Source organism: Mixophyes fleayi, chromosome 4 (genome assembly GCF_038048845.1).
Source record: "Mixophyes fleayi isolate aMixFle1 chromosome 4, aMixFle1.hap1, whole genome shotgun sequence".
Lineage (NCBI taxonomy): Eukaryota > Metazoa > Chordata > Amphibia > Anura > Limnodynastidae > Mixophyes > Mixophyes fleayi.
In genome coordinates, this window is record NC_134405.1 from 149,316,429 (window position 1) to 149,332,281 (window position 15,853).

Below are 15,853 nucleotides of genomic sequence, written 5' to 3' on the forward strand. Positions count from 1 at the left end.
AGCAGATGTCACATTTTGTATGTAATTACTACTACAGGAAAAAGATTTCAAAGCAAATCATTACTTGAAAGATGTTTTATAACTTTTACACCAAGTTTCATTAAGCAAGTAACATGATCCCTGGAACACTATCACCAATACATACTAAAAATATTTCACCTTTCCTCAATAATGTCAATTATGGCAATAAAAAGCCTGAAATCCAGTTACTATATGTGCACAACTGAATAGCCTTAAATAGAGGGAGATAGAGAGACTAGAAAGAGTGGTGTTAATTAAATTTAACATAGGAGAAATTTGAGGTGGTTCACAATAGTTACATGTCAGCTGTAGCAGCACAGTGATTAGTTTTGCTGCCTCACAATACTGGGGTCATGAATTTGAGTCAGACCAGGGCTCTATTTATGTAGAATTTGTATGTTCTACCCGTGTCTGCGTGGGTTTCTTCCCAAGACATACTAGCTCTGAAAAAAAAGGACCCTGGTGTGTGTAGGGAATTTAGAATATAAGCTCCATTGGGACAGGGACTGATGTAAATGATTACATTTTGGACCTCATTTAGAGTCGGACGCAAAGTCAGTTTAAGAAGTGTAGGAGTGGGAGTGTGCCGCAGCTTGGTAGTGTATTTTACGAGTGGCAAGCAACCCCAGTTGAGTTCCACTCGTAATACGCTACCAAGCTGTGAGCAGTTCTTGAGCCAGCTAACGCTTGCGCCACCTAATTCCTGCCGCACAGCTTTAGCCCTGTTGTGACGTGTGTTGCTTCGGCGCCTCACTGCGACTAGGATGTAATTACATGGTCACGCCTTCACAATTCCGTGTTCCTCCCATTCTCTCGTAGTGAGTCGCAAGCTATCGCAAGTGTTAATTGCGTCCAAGATGCAGGCGGATTTGGTGCCTGTTGCACATGCGAGGTAGTGTTTTTTGTTGGCTGCGCCTAAAATAGACTTTGCGTCCGACTCTAAATGAGGTCCCATATGCACAGTGCTGTGTAATATAGTTGGCACTATATAAACAGTAATAATAGTAATAGTAGTAGAATTGTGTCATTTACCTCTGTATGTTGCAAACTAGCACTACACATACTACATATATGTAATAGACAAAATGTTTTCCACATAATAATTGACTGCTAGTGTCAAAAAACCCAATACAGAATTATAAAATCATGGACCACGTACGTTTTAAGCGCAGACTTTCACACACATAGAAGATGTTCCATATCAAATTAGACTCCTCCCACTTGATGATAATTATTCCGTGTCTATAGGTGGATATACCAAACCTATAACGAACTCAAACGACACAAAAACAGGGACAATAATAGTGCAGTATGTTCACAACTTAATAATGATAGTCCCAAAAGAAGTCCCAAAGGTAGATTATTTATATTCATTCACTTTGTGCAGGGAACGGAAACAACACCAAAAAAGAATCCTGTGTTGTTCATATCCAACTCCCCCAATGATATTATGCTTACAAGAATGCAAAAGGTATTGGGCATCTCGTGTATATATATTCAGAAAACTCTCCTTTACATCTCATCTCAGGGTACACTCCACCGATTAGATGATGCAAAACAAAATAATAAAACACAATCTGGTGCATTAACTTTAAAAAAACATGTTTATTACATAACCAACATGTCATGCTTCACAAGTTAAAACATGTATAAAAGATAATGCATATATTCGTACCAGATTTAGCTGTGATCATACGTATATGCTCAAACGTCGATTCTATCCAAAAAACGTCAGGTAACAGGAACACAAATCAGCTGATTTGTGTTCCTGTTACCTGACGTTTTTTGGATAGAAATCAGCTGATTTGTGTTCCTGTTACCTGACGTTTTTTGGATAGAATCGACGTTTGAACATATACGTATGATCACAGCTAAATCTGGTACGAATATATGCATTATCTTTTATACATGTTTTAACTTGTGAAGCATGACATGTTGGTTATGTAATAAACATGTTTTTTTAAAGTTAATGCACCAGATTGTGTTTTATTATTTTGTTTTGCATCATCTAATCGGTGGAGTGTACCCTGAGATGAGATGTAAAGGAGAGTTTTCTGAATATATATATACACGAGATGCCCAATACCTTTTGCATTCTTGTAAGCATAATATCATTGGGGGAGTTGGATATGAACAACACAGGATTCTTTTTTGGTGTCGTTTCCGTTCCCTGCACAAAGTGAATGAATATAAACAATCTACCATTGGGACTTCTTTTGGGACTATCATTATTAAGTTGTGAACATACTGCACTATTATTGTCCCTGTTTTTGTGTCGTTTGAGTTCGTTATAGGTTTGGTATATCCACCTATAGACACGGAATAATTATCATCAAGTGGGAGGAGTCTATATTGATATGGAACATCTTCTATGTGTGTGAAAGTCTGCGCTTAAAACGTACGTGGTCCATGATTTTATAATATTGTATTTTGGAGAGAGGTGGACTCTCCATTCCACGTATTAGGCTGCAATCTTAGTGAAGCGCCACATCATCCTATATTGTGTATAACAGTTTAAACCCAATACAGAGTAAAGGTTAAATTACTCAAACTGATAGCTGTATGATCATTTCCCCTGATTTCTCTATGAGGAAGTATGTCAATGGTTCAGGGAAACTCATTTTAACTGTAGTATGACTTAACAACAATAAACAGTTTGACTGTTAATTTGTTTGGCTCAGTCTAATAAAAAATAAAGCTATAAATAATGACTGCACAAATTTCCCTTTTGAGGATGTGTGTATACAAAGCTCTTTGTTCCAGAGAATAATGCAATGGAAATGCACTAAAAACCTCTTTTAGCAATGTAAAGTGAGCCTTTTTAATAACAGTTATTCATTGTACTCTGATGACCCCTTTTAACACACTTTACAAGCAAAACCTGAACACCAATTCTTGTGGAGTTCACAGATCCTGCGATCGGTTTCCCTGACAACCGCCTGCCCTGTACGCTGCTAGCTTTACTAACTCCATTTCACTATTCTTGTTTTAAATGAAGCATTATATTATCTCTTAACAAAAGATACATTTGAGGATTAAACAGAATTTATGGAGTTATTTGTGTACCGTTAAAGTATCAGTCCATGTGATATTTCTTCCTGACCCTCCCTACGGGGCCTATTTATGAAGCCCTAAACCATGCGGAAACTGCTGTTTTCGCAAGGTTTAGGCATTTTTAAGTAAAGTTCCATTTGGCAAATTACTGCAGTCCCCATAATAACGACAGTCCACATACTAGTCATAACAATAATGTGGTCTGGGCTTAGCTACTTTGCAATAGTGACCAGAGTTTTAAGGTAAGTAAAGCCATTGTAGGGACAGCCGCCTATCAAATGCGCTGGTCGGGGATGATTTTTTAATAAACAATTGTGAACAATCATCGTTGTAATGACAGATGATAATTAACGGAGCATCTAAGAATGTGGGATTTTTAGTGTAAATTAGTAAAACTGAAAACATAATATTACTTCCTACACATTAGTAACGTATCGTCCACAATTAGATGGCAGACAGTACATATAAGTTTTATTCATTGGTTAATTCAAATAGTTCAGAAATTGTGTAGTTCTCTTCTAGATACTGTATTTGTCACTAGAACAACTTAAGCAAAACATTTTAAATTTCTGGATTTGATTTCACTTAAAAATGTAATAGTTTGAGACACCCTGCTGCACATATGGTAAACCTGCCCAATATGCCCCTACTGGCAACACATCCACTCGCTCATGTTGTCCATTACTGAAGCTCACATACATGACTCTGCATTATACATATTGTTGCCCAGGCCCATTCCCCACACCCCTCGCCACTCACAGAAGCTACTCCAACATATTGTTATGCAGTGATGTGTCTCATAGCTGCCCACTGGAAAAATATTGCCCCATCTACAATATCTATCACCATACAAAGAATATGGCCTACATATCACATGGAGAGTATAACAGCCACGTTACACAATGCTCCCGCTGTCTTCCAAGCTGTTTGGTCGCCATGGACAAACCATTACGGTGCAGCCCCTCCTTTATCCTCAACGTAACCACACTTGCTTGATACTTCATCCTGACCTACCAATATTGACGACCCACTGCTAACCATTTCCTCATCCACCCGACTTCTTTCTATACGTGAACTCTCCCCCTCCATACTCTACTCTCCCCTCCTTTCTGTTTGTCTCCCCCAAAACCAACAAGGAAGTACCTCCTATATGCACGTGTCCCTTACATACGTTTCCTTTTATGTAACTCAATACCCATGTATAGGTGGATTTTGTTTGTTTTTTTTAACATGTTAACACTTTGCCTCTTAAGACCCAAATAAAAAAAGTTTAAAAACAAAAAATGTAATAGTTTTCCACATCTAGTTATATATCCATATGTTTAGCAAACACACAGTAGAACAACTGTGCAATGTTTTCTGAGAAGTAGCCACATATATGTAAATGAATCTAATGGGCAGTAACTGTGATTGGTAATATGAGTAATGACTATGCCACAGATAGTGTCAGCGTTTACACTGCAGTATAAATATAAAGCAGCACTACTTCATTTCAGGATGTATAGAAAATAATGACAAAATTGGCTTTTCAAGCAAAAATGCCCAAAAATATATATAGCCCATTGAATGATAACATCAATTCTAGGAAATGAAGAATCAAAGCAAAAATAAGACTTGGTATATTTCCAGTAAGGTACATACTCCCTCTAATAATTTTGCTGGGGCAGTCCTGGAGCCAGTCAAATCGTGAATCAGGAACTCAGCCCAGTCAGTGCATTTGTCGTTTATTCCTGGAAAGAAAAGGGTATAAATTAGTAATTATACATGCACTTATCATGTGATCAAATATATTAATTATCTGAATGGTGAATATAATTCACATATGGATATCAGTATATTTGTGTTTATGATGTAAACAAATGCACTTTCATTTACACTGCCATATGCACTGGTTGCCAAGTGTCCTTGATTTACAATTGTAGCTGTCACTGGCAATGTCCCTTTTATATATAACTGACCACCCACTATACAGTTTCAATTCTTAGTACTGGCTGAGAGTAAGCTGTTAATTAACATAAGGGCTATTACAATCTATAAGTATTGTATTGTGATCATGTCCAGTGGTCAGGACATAATGCCTGCTTAGGGACAGATTCAATTAGCCCTGGGATCCCAAGGAACCTCACAATATTTGTCTCTGCAGCATGTTTATGGTTTAAACCTTTGCTAATTTTTGTTTGTACCTCACAGAGGTCAGGTGCAGGATAGCTGTAGCCATACCTGCTCATATGCAACAGGTATTTGTGGGTATCTTGCCAAAGTGTAGGACAGACACTGCCTTGCATGGTGTTCAGAAGAGGTAGGTACCTAGGGATCCTGCCTAAGTGTATGGCAACAGTTTACCCAGCACCCTCTGATCCTCTCTCTTATGCTCCAGATGCCAAGGTTCAAACCGTTCAGTATCCACTGGATGTGCAGTGCATGCTTTGAGCATCACAGATACAGCCCTCACTGGGGGATATTCAATTACAGGTGATGTGGCGCGTGGACATTGCACAGTGAAGAAAAATAAGCGGAGATTTCTGTTAAATCTCCGCCGTGAAGTGCCTCATGGACATTCCGGAGACACCTTGCGGCTAACTGAATTCCCCCCTGGAAGTCAGATATGAGAAGGAAGTGCAGCTTACAGGAAATAATAGGTGCAGAAGGGTAGCTTGAGGTGTCTGTGACTATCTTAATATCTCCAGTTACATTTTCTTTTCTCCAAAGTGAGAGCTTTGTTGTTTTATTATCAATTACATACGCTGTAAGTTAGTTCTCCTTATCACTGATCCTCTGTCATACAACAATGAGTTTCCCCTTCACCACCTCCACTCCCAGTGACAATGCAGCACATGCCTCGGAGTCTCTGATCTGTCGGTGTACAGTCTTCCGCTTTTAGCTGAACTGTAATGCACAAGTGTGTGTGCGTATTATATGGCTGACTACTCTCATCTGTTTCTACTGATTCCATCATCTCTTTCATCCCTTCCTTACTTGTATATTGTTCTGTTTATATTGTGCTGATTGTGCATGGCTCTGAATTATGTGGCGGCTCACATAAATGATGATCTGTGACACAGGTCTGCTGGACATGATGGCAGGTCTGAGGGTGAACACTGAGATTTCTACAGCTGTAGTTCCTGGTTCTAAACACTTTCATTTTGTGACCTGGGTCTATACCATCCCATGATGCAAAATGGGTATTGTGAGGGTGGCATCTTTGCAGTGTATGCCAACACATCATGTTACATCGCTGTTGGGTCTCCTAGCAAAGTGAATGATAAAGTAACTAAGTTAGGTTCCTGGGATTTAATAAGTTTCCAAATGAGGTTACCTGAATCTCTAGTACGGTGGCCCACAAGGTTTCCCTTGCAGTGAGCCCCATTGCTACTGTTGCTGAGCCTTGCTCATCAACCCTTGAGTGTCAAGTAGGAAAATAATGACAGGGGATATTCTATAAAAATTTAAATTAACGGAGTAAAGGAAGTAGAAGTACTCCCTCCATATTCTACAAAAAGTGTATATGAATTTCTGCTTTTTATTGTTACAGAAAACTCATGGATGTCAAAATCTATAAGAATAACATACATGCAAAAAATCTAAAACGTATAATAAAATACAATTTTTGAAGTGTTTTCAATGCAAAAATGATTTACAATAACAATATACATATTTTTTTAATATTCTACTTGAATTTTTTAAAATAATTTGCACAAAAACAAAATAGAATTGATAACAATTTCTTTTTATTTGTTGTGTTACTTAAACTGGATGTCAGTTCTATGAAAGTGCCTTAGTTTTGCCAAGTGTGCCTCAATCACATACATTTACTTACATGACTTAAAGATAATTTTAAAAAGTTTTAACTGTTCATAGAATATGACTTACAACTTAAGTCTCTTTTACTCCTTATTTGTTCTAAGTAATTTTTACATAATAATCCCCAATGAACATGCAACCTGGCGGAGCCTTATTCTGTTTTGCACTTCAATAAAGCATTTTATAAACAGTTGTTGGGGACATTCTGTTATTCCATCTACTACCAAGTCATATGCGGCATACACCATATTCATTGAAGTGTCCAGGGTCTTATGTAAACCCACAACCATATTATCTTGTTGTCTTTGTCCTAATCCAAAGTGTAAAGTGCATAGACTTTAGTATAGAACAGGACTCTACTGTACCATATATTTTGATAACTCTTAGTACAAATGGTCAACCAACTCTAATTCTCACAAAAACGTAAGACAGTATTACTACTAAAGTGTTCAAGGCTCCATTGCAATTTGACTCTGAAGAGACCCGTCACAATAAAATGGAGATAACTGCACGGGCCTTGTGGGGGCTCAGGCGCAAATACAACTGCTGCAATTACCTACTGTTCTGTCCATTTCTTTGTTGCAAAAATATGAATGCATTAATGCAAAAGAATACAAAAAAATAAGCCAACTACATCAGGTGATCCTCATATACAAACGGTTTGCCATTACTGAATTAGGCATGTATTTTTAAAGGCTTATTTAGCACTAAAACACAAAAACAACACATTTTGTAATCTAAAGCAACTATTGCAATTTGATCAGCCTAGTGTCAATTAGACTAATAAATGCCAATATTTGATCGGTTGCTATGCTGCAGCACATGTTTGGCATTTGCATCATGTAATTGAATTTGTCACTAAGCAAAGGGTTGAAGCTTGTACACAGACTGAGCAATGGCCCATGCAAGCACAATGGTTTTTGTTTATCTAATCAGGAAGTATACAGTGTACATAGATCTAAGTATGCAAAACATGAATATGAGAAGTACATAATTCTGAGAGTGGTATAGTTACATTTTAAGCATTTTTGCCTTCCCTGCAATATTGTGGGACTCTTAGCACTGGGTAAAAGTTATAAAATTATCTTGACTACATGAAATTCTAAATCCAGGCCCAGATTTCAGGAATGGTCACATAGGCAGAATTACAGGGATAGAGAGTGTCCACTGTTTTATCAGTTTATCATTTTTGCTATTTATTCTGTCAGTGTAAGAATATGATGGCCATCTTAAATATATTGGTAGAATAAATGTATTTCTTACATTCATTTATTTGACACAGATCATACATGTGGGAAGATGGAACCATGAATCTCTATGAAGATGGGGAGAAGGAGGGATATGGCCTATTGAATATCTTCTACAAAGACTTCTAATCCTGGAATAAGTCACTACAGAGTTTTATTGAAGTCAACATGCTATGGTATCAAGTGTGATTATTGTGTGCACATTCATGTTAGTTAATATGCTAGAAGGCAAAAAGATACACTCACTATTATATGCAAATGAATGGAAACGAGATGAGCCAATGCCATTTATTGAATCAAGTTAATAGAAAACATTTTGAATTTGTCTAAAACACTGCTGTGATTGTGAAAACACCTGACTCTTTACTGTCTTTCACCAGAAAGTAGAGAAAATAAAATAAACACTATTGTTTTTTGATTTGCAAGTACTTGGGAAAGCAATGGGGAAAATGTGGTGTTGCCCATAACAACCCATCATATATTTGATTTTTTTAATCAACATTATGATGTTTTTTTCTAAACTGCAATACAAAAGTTACAGGCATAATTGAGTTTATATAAAAGCCCCCACCTCCCAGTATTCCTCCTATACTAGCTACCTATTACTGAAGCCAGACACTGCAGTAAGCCATTCCTATAGAGATGATTACACGCATTCTATTGAAGGCTATTGGAGAGGGATGGATATACTCCTTCCCCCACAGGTGAGGCAGAGTAGAAAGAGAAGTTCTATAAAAGTGATTTCGCCTTCAAATTATCATGTAATTTCACATTTGAATTATCAAATGGGAACTCCATACAAAAATCTACCTACCCCATACTTTACTTCAAACAATTATGGGAGTGTAGACTCAAGGGGGACATGTATCTTCAAAGTAAGATAATGCATGCTTAATATTGTTTTAGTGTCTGAGAACAAAATGGTGTTGATCCATAGCGAGTACTACAGCAGTTTGCGTAGTATATTTCTTGTGAAATCGCTCTGCACATGCCCAGAAAGTGGGCGCACACATATGTGGCCATGCAAATTTGCATGGTTCTGCCACTTATGTCAGCCTACGCCTGGGAGATGTGAGGGGGCGTTCTAACGTAGGTCGTGTACAGTAAGGACGTGCTTGTACAAATGCAAATGGGTACAGACCGGGAATAAGACACATAAGGGGGTATTCAATTGACGGCGGGATCTAAAAATATTACCGTTAATACTTTAATCCTGCGAGTAAAAACGGTTAATACGGTAATTTACTCACTGGATTTCAGCTCGCAGCTCAGAGAGCTGCGAGCTGAAATCCAGCGAGATATTACCGTATTAACGGTAATATTTTTCGAGCGCGGGATTTTCGCCGATCCCGTCGTCAATTGACTATGCCCCATATTGTATATGCCTGTGAAAACCATAGTATATGTGGGTGGTCAGTGGCAGGTGAACAGGTGGATGATAACTAGAAAACCACTTGTGATTGACTGTTTGTGATTGCACCGCTAATGCTGATTGGTGCTTTCTGTTACCCTCAGGATATATAATGCTTTTGTGTTTGTTTAAGCAACACTTTTTTATACAATGGGAGCACTTTTGCTGTATTAAAGAGCTTTTTGCAATTTTATTGATGCCTTATAAATTATGTGTATATTGCACATAAACAATTGGATAAAAACATTTGTGCAAGTTGGATGTAAGTGTATGTCATGTGTACTTGATGTAAACCAGGGGCATATACTGCTGGTGAAGACCTGCACGGAACCTAAGATGGGTACAGCTCAGCATATAGGGGTAAATATGTTTACACCCACTTTAGGACCAACTCTGCATCAGGTCCGATATCTTTGACAAAGACAAGAACAACAATCTGTAAATCTGTTTTCTGTGGAATCTTATATCAACACTAAAATGACAGGGTTTACATCCACAGTGCATCCAGCAAACTAGCAGAAAGTCACGTTAATCAGAACTTTACTGATAGAGACACTGAACTCAACAGTACTGTGAATGCACGGCCACTGCTCCCTTACTCTATTTTAGCCAATATCATTTACTTTACTCTAATAATAAAACAAACATTAAAACAACAATAAACCTCCAACTGACTTTGCTCTAGCCACATCTCTATCCACCAACAGGATTACAACAATTGTATATGAAAAAAATATGTACTAACAATCTCATTTAATTTCTAATAAATATGTGTAATATTGATAAAATGTTTAATATACATATATTCCTACTGAGACTAGTTTGTGCCTGGTATTTTCAGTGTGCTCCTACACCTTGCTTTGGCTTTTGTACACCCTTTGACAGCAGTGCATCACCTTTCCAAAGCTGTAAGGACCTGTTTTGGAGCAGAATATCATTACACATTGCTCTGTGTGACAGGTGTCTAACAACATAACTCACATTGCAGGCTTACAAACAATTTAATTCTATATATGTCTTACTTCATTTTTTAACTGCATTATCACATTAAAATTATTCTAAAACAGTGATCCTGGTGCTACTACTATGCAGTGGTTTATTGTTAAAGACCAAAATTATATTTAGAGTTACAGAGCTGTGCATGTCTATAGTATTACTTCATTTATAACTAGGGTACAAAATCAATGTTTATACTTCATTGGAATTAAACCAGTGTAGGCATAGGGTATGTAATCTAGCAATATATTGTTTATTTTTATACACTGTGTATACTCCCTTAGGATGTAAGCTCGTATGAGCAGGGCCCGTCTTCCCTCGTGTCTCCATACCTATTCTTCTGCTCTGTCCTTACTCTATAGGTCTGTCCCGGAGTTACTGAAGCATTGGTACTTTGTGTTTATCGTTCTGTACTGTTTAACCCTGTATGGTCTACTGTTTGTACTATGTACGGCGCTGCGGAAACCTTGTTGCGCCCAACAAATAAATGATAATAATAATAATAATAATAATAATAATAATAATAATAATACACTAAAGTGAGAACTCCATCTAACACATTTCAAAACTGATCATTCAAAATTGAGTTTGCTTATCTACAAATATATTTAACACAATTGTGTATTTGTAGATCATATAAACATTGTAATTCTCCAAAATAAAGAATAGCAAACAAAGAATGCACAGTATACTGTATGTAGATATTGCCCCTGTGAGATAACATGAGATAATTGACAGAACTCTCGATGTAGCAACACAGCCCTGTAAATATACTGAGGATTCCATGTGACATTGAAAGAAAGAAATCTGTAAAAAAGTATTAGATTTCTTCTTCATAGCCTGCAGAATGTCTGAGAACTGTCAGATCATGGCAACTACAAGACTCAGAGCATCCCTCAGGTTTCAGTTGTGTGCTCATGCCATATGGCTTTTCCAAACTAGACCTAGATTGGTCTAGAGGAAATGTGATTTTTATATCATTAACTTTTGTAAAATTAAGACTCATAAATCTCCTGGATAACCAGGATTTTTATGAACATAATTTTATTTTTTCTGTATAATTGCATACTTACCTACTTTCTTCAGCTCCCTTCCGGGAGCCAGCCAGTGGAGGTGGGCGTGAGGGGCGGGGCGGCCAAAATCGCGTCAATTCGGCTCCGCCCCCTGTGATGTCATGACGCAAATCGCAAAATGCGGGAGTCTCCCGGACATTCCGGGAGAGTTGGCAAGTATGTATAATTGTTGTTATGCAGTACTTGGAACCCAAGGTAAAGAATGGGTGGGAAATAAACCAAAACCTCATTTTTCTTCAACATTATAAAAACCCTAGATATACTCATATGGTAGAAAAACACTGATGATGCTTGAAATAATCACCTGGGAAGTCCCAAGATTTGTTAAGCAATAAACAATGTTCCAGGGATATTCACATCACAATGATCTGCAGAATAACATTTACCCTGTGTTTAGTTGTGTAGTAGTTTTCTGCTATTCGAATTGCTGTATCAGTGTCTTGAGATACACTGACTGATAGCTATGTTGATGAAGGGCGAGTGTCTCCCCGATCGCTTTGCGACTTTTTGGATCTCTAGAAAAATGTGACATTCCAAAGTCCTTGATGCTTTCTTTCTATCTAGAGAGAATGAGCTTGTCACAAGGCATATAATGCTAACTTTATTGAAAACCACAAGTTATTTTGTAGTGTTCTTCCAGATTCAAATGGCTGCTTTTCCACGTTACATAATGAGCCTATGCATGACACCTTATGGTAACTTTTCCATGCAAGCATTTCTAACAAGGTCCTGACGGTGAGGGTGGCCCAGCAATGCCGGGTGGCCTCCACCTCCCAGGCCCTTGTTCTGCACTCAAAAGAGCAGAGTGAAGGATCTATGGTTCAGTCTGTGCTCAGAAGAGGATTCTGGTGTGCTCTATGGAGAACAGAGCCTAGGAGATGAGACTGGTACTGCAGGGCCTCTATCCAAATTTTATTCTGGGGCCCAGCAATATATGGCTCCATCCCTGGCCTTACATATATATGCTATATAAAGTGACTTGGTGCTGCGGAGGGTAATCATTTAAAATAAGAGTCAAGCTTGAGTGGCACGGGGAGAGATGCCTTCCTAATCCATTTCTCTTGCCAGCCTGATCGTTGCCATTGACATGAAGTCATTGTTAGTGATGCCTTCTCTGTACACATAATTAACAAACAATAAAGTATTTGAACTTGGATAGCGCAGAGAAGATTCATTCTAAGAAAAATAGTGTCAAGCAGAAATGAGTCTCTGCAAATCAATGAGCTGTGTAGCAGCTGTGTAGCATACACTCTGAGGAGTGTCTTACTTCATGCCAAAAGGTGGGGGCACAATATAAAGATTTCAACGGCCATGAATTCAGAGGAGGCCCCTAAAATCTATGAACTGTAAAGAAATCCACAGATTTAAAATGATGTTCCTATACAATAAACGAAGGCATGTTTGGCATTCATTTTGGTATACATTGTTTATGCTGTTAATAACTATTAAGATATGTTTCATTAACTCTAAACTCCCATGACAATGTTTATGATAGCTTGTATATATTGCTTTATTGAGAATTATGTTTACTCAAAGACTTGTTACTTTGGGCAGCGTTTTAGCAAGCACACTACGGTACACTGATTAATGTTTCAAATTCCCCCCCCAAAAAAAAATAAAATAAATAAATGTCTCAACCACCCCCCCAAAAAAAATGTTAAGAATGTAATAAACATCACTAGATGAAACTGAGTGTTCCTTTTATTCATAATTTTTGGAGTAAAAACTAGAGTGCATTCCATACACAGAAATAAATACTTAGGGCTAGATTTACTAAGCTGCGGGTTTGAAAAAGTGGGAATGTTGCCTATAGCAACCAATCAGATTCTAGCTTTCATTTATTTAGTACATTCTACAAAATGACAGCTAGAATCTGATTGGTTGCTATAGGCAACATCCAAACTTTTTCAAACCCGCAGCTTAGTAAATCTAGGCCTTAGACTTCTACATAGCATGTGCCAACCACAGGCCCGAACCCCAACATCCCATAGCAGAATTGCACCATGATCATAAATTAAATGGCTGTTAACCTAATCTAAATAATCTACTATTTAAAAAGAGAATTTAAACAACCAAAAATGACTTCAATCTTTAAGGTTCTTTATCGTTCTAAAAACAGTGGATTGTTCACTGCCTTCGAGCTCTGATTTGCATATGTCACTGCCATTTGTTGATGTTGCTGCGATGTTGTCAGGCACTGGTCTTTACATAGAGATTCATGGAAAATAAACTCATACATTTTGAGAGTACTAAGTCAAGGTATTTTCCATATTTTTTTTTATTTCTAGTGTCTGTACCATCCTCCTAATGTGAATTAAAATTAAACCAAAAATGCAAATAACTGTCTGCAAACCAGAAATTAAAATACCCTTATATATGTGTTAAGGTCCTCTCGAGGCATTTTGTGTATGTTGTATAAGTTATGTCTTCCACCACTAAATTAGACATAATTTTTAACAGATTAAGGAAAAATAAATACTATGCAAAATTACTAGACCCACCAGCTCCAACAAACTGCACTAACAGGTAGCCATAAAGAGGACAAAGTATGAATGACCAGGGCCACACACCTGGTTTGCAGTATGTCACCACAAAGCTACAATTTTTCCTTGTATCTCTATGCCCTGTGTTTTTCAGAAATGTTCCACCCTAAAAGGCACACAAACAGGAAACTAATCCATGCATTCGCCAACAAATTATCCCACTATGTCTCTAACACATAATTGTATTTTGAAGGGCAAGAGATTCAGGATACCCTGTACATATGCCCAAGATGTAACTAAATTTGGATACACTCATTCAACCTGGCTTTCCTTCAGCACTATCAAGATACCAGTGGGGCGATGAGCACATTATTTGAATCTGTCTGGAACAATCACTTGAACATCCTCTTATTAATAAAACCATGGAAACGTAAAGTTATCTCACAGCACTGCAACTTTGTACTAATATCTCGGTCACAGGAAAAGTAAATCAGGTATAACACAACAGTAGGATCACTTTTCCTCTGTATCCTCGGACTCGCTGGCACATTCCCTGACAGACTCCTTTAGGTTTATACAGCTGGCACTTACAGCAAAATGGTTTTACATATTTATCATAGAGTTTACCTGTGACCCCATAGCAGATTTTTAATTATTATTACCAAATACACAATTAAATACTTTTGGCTCCGAATCAAAATATATGCAACTGAATATCTGGTTAATCTGTTGTCCCCATGACCAGAATGGGCTATTCAGGGAACCATTCCAGGCAGCAGGAAGGTGAGCAAAAATGATCGTTTGTCATATACACAGCAGCCAGATGTAATATTTTTGAGATGTGGATTTACAATTCCACCATCTCACTATTCAAAGACAAGTGTTTTTAGAATGGATTGGTGTCATCCAAAAAGAAAAACAGACCCCTAAGTGGGAGAGTTTCATTCACACCCTTCCAGTCCCTACCAAGGGAAAGACCCAGAGATGGTTTCAGAGTACCAAGGGGTATGAATTACAGCTACAAGACCAAATCACCAAAGACACTATAATGTTACTGCAACTAGAATTCACACTCAGGGAATTTATCATAAGAGCATTGTTCTGGGGCTATCAGAGTGCTAGGAGGTCCACATGCCTTGTTTTCACCAATATGTTACTAAGAAAACACACTACTCTTCTTTTCTATTGCCCAGGCATGTAAACTTACTCTGATGTCTCAATACAGATGAACTTGTTTCCTATGTGCATCAGTCATGGGTCATAGACTTTAATGTGATATAGATATGTGTGTATATATATATATATATATATATATATATATATATATATATATATATATATACTACCAATGCTGGCATTTCTGTATCATCAATGAATACATGCTTCAATAAAGTTTAATCATATGTATACGATATATAAAGTTCATGTGTAAATATATTCAACGGTTATACTGTTAATCAGATCAGAGTGTAAACGTGGAATAGTGGAAACGTTTACACCTGCACACTTGTGAATTAAAATATCTCACAGCAATAGCAGTAATCTTCATTTGATAAATGCATTTTTCAAAACTGTGATACAACCCTTTAAAAACAAGGAAACGCTACAAGTTATCTTTACATGTCTGATATATGTTGTTTTTCAACAAATTAACTGTGTAGGACAGTGATAAGTGATTTCTATAAGCAATGTGTCAAATTATTATTTTCTTATAAATCAACATTAATAACCATAACATTACAGTGTTATAGGTTAAGACAGATTGGT

At 37.3% G+C, this 15,853-nt stretch overlaps 1 protein-coding gene across 2 annotated transcripts in view; it reads right to left on the reverse strand.

Annotated features, from left to right (window-relative positions):
* Window positions 1–15,853, reverse strand: part of SFMBT2 (Scm like with four mbt domains 2) — a 154,499-nt gene that overhangs the window by 60,948 nt on the left and 77,698 nt on the right. For both annotated transcript variants that reach the window (XM_075208590.1, XM_075208589.1), the window contains one exon: window positions 4,717–4,805. In XM_075208590.1, coding sequence (XP_075064691.1) covers window positions 4,717–4,805 — 89 coding nt within the window. The remainder of the gene's footprint in view (window positions 1–4,716; window positions 4,806–15,853) is intronic.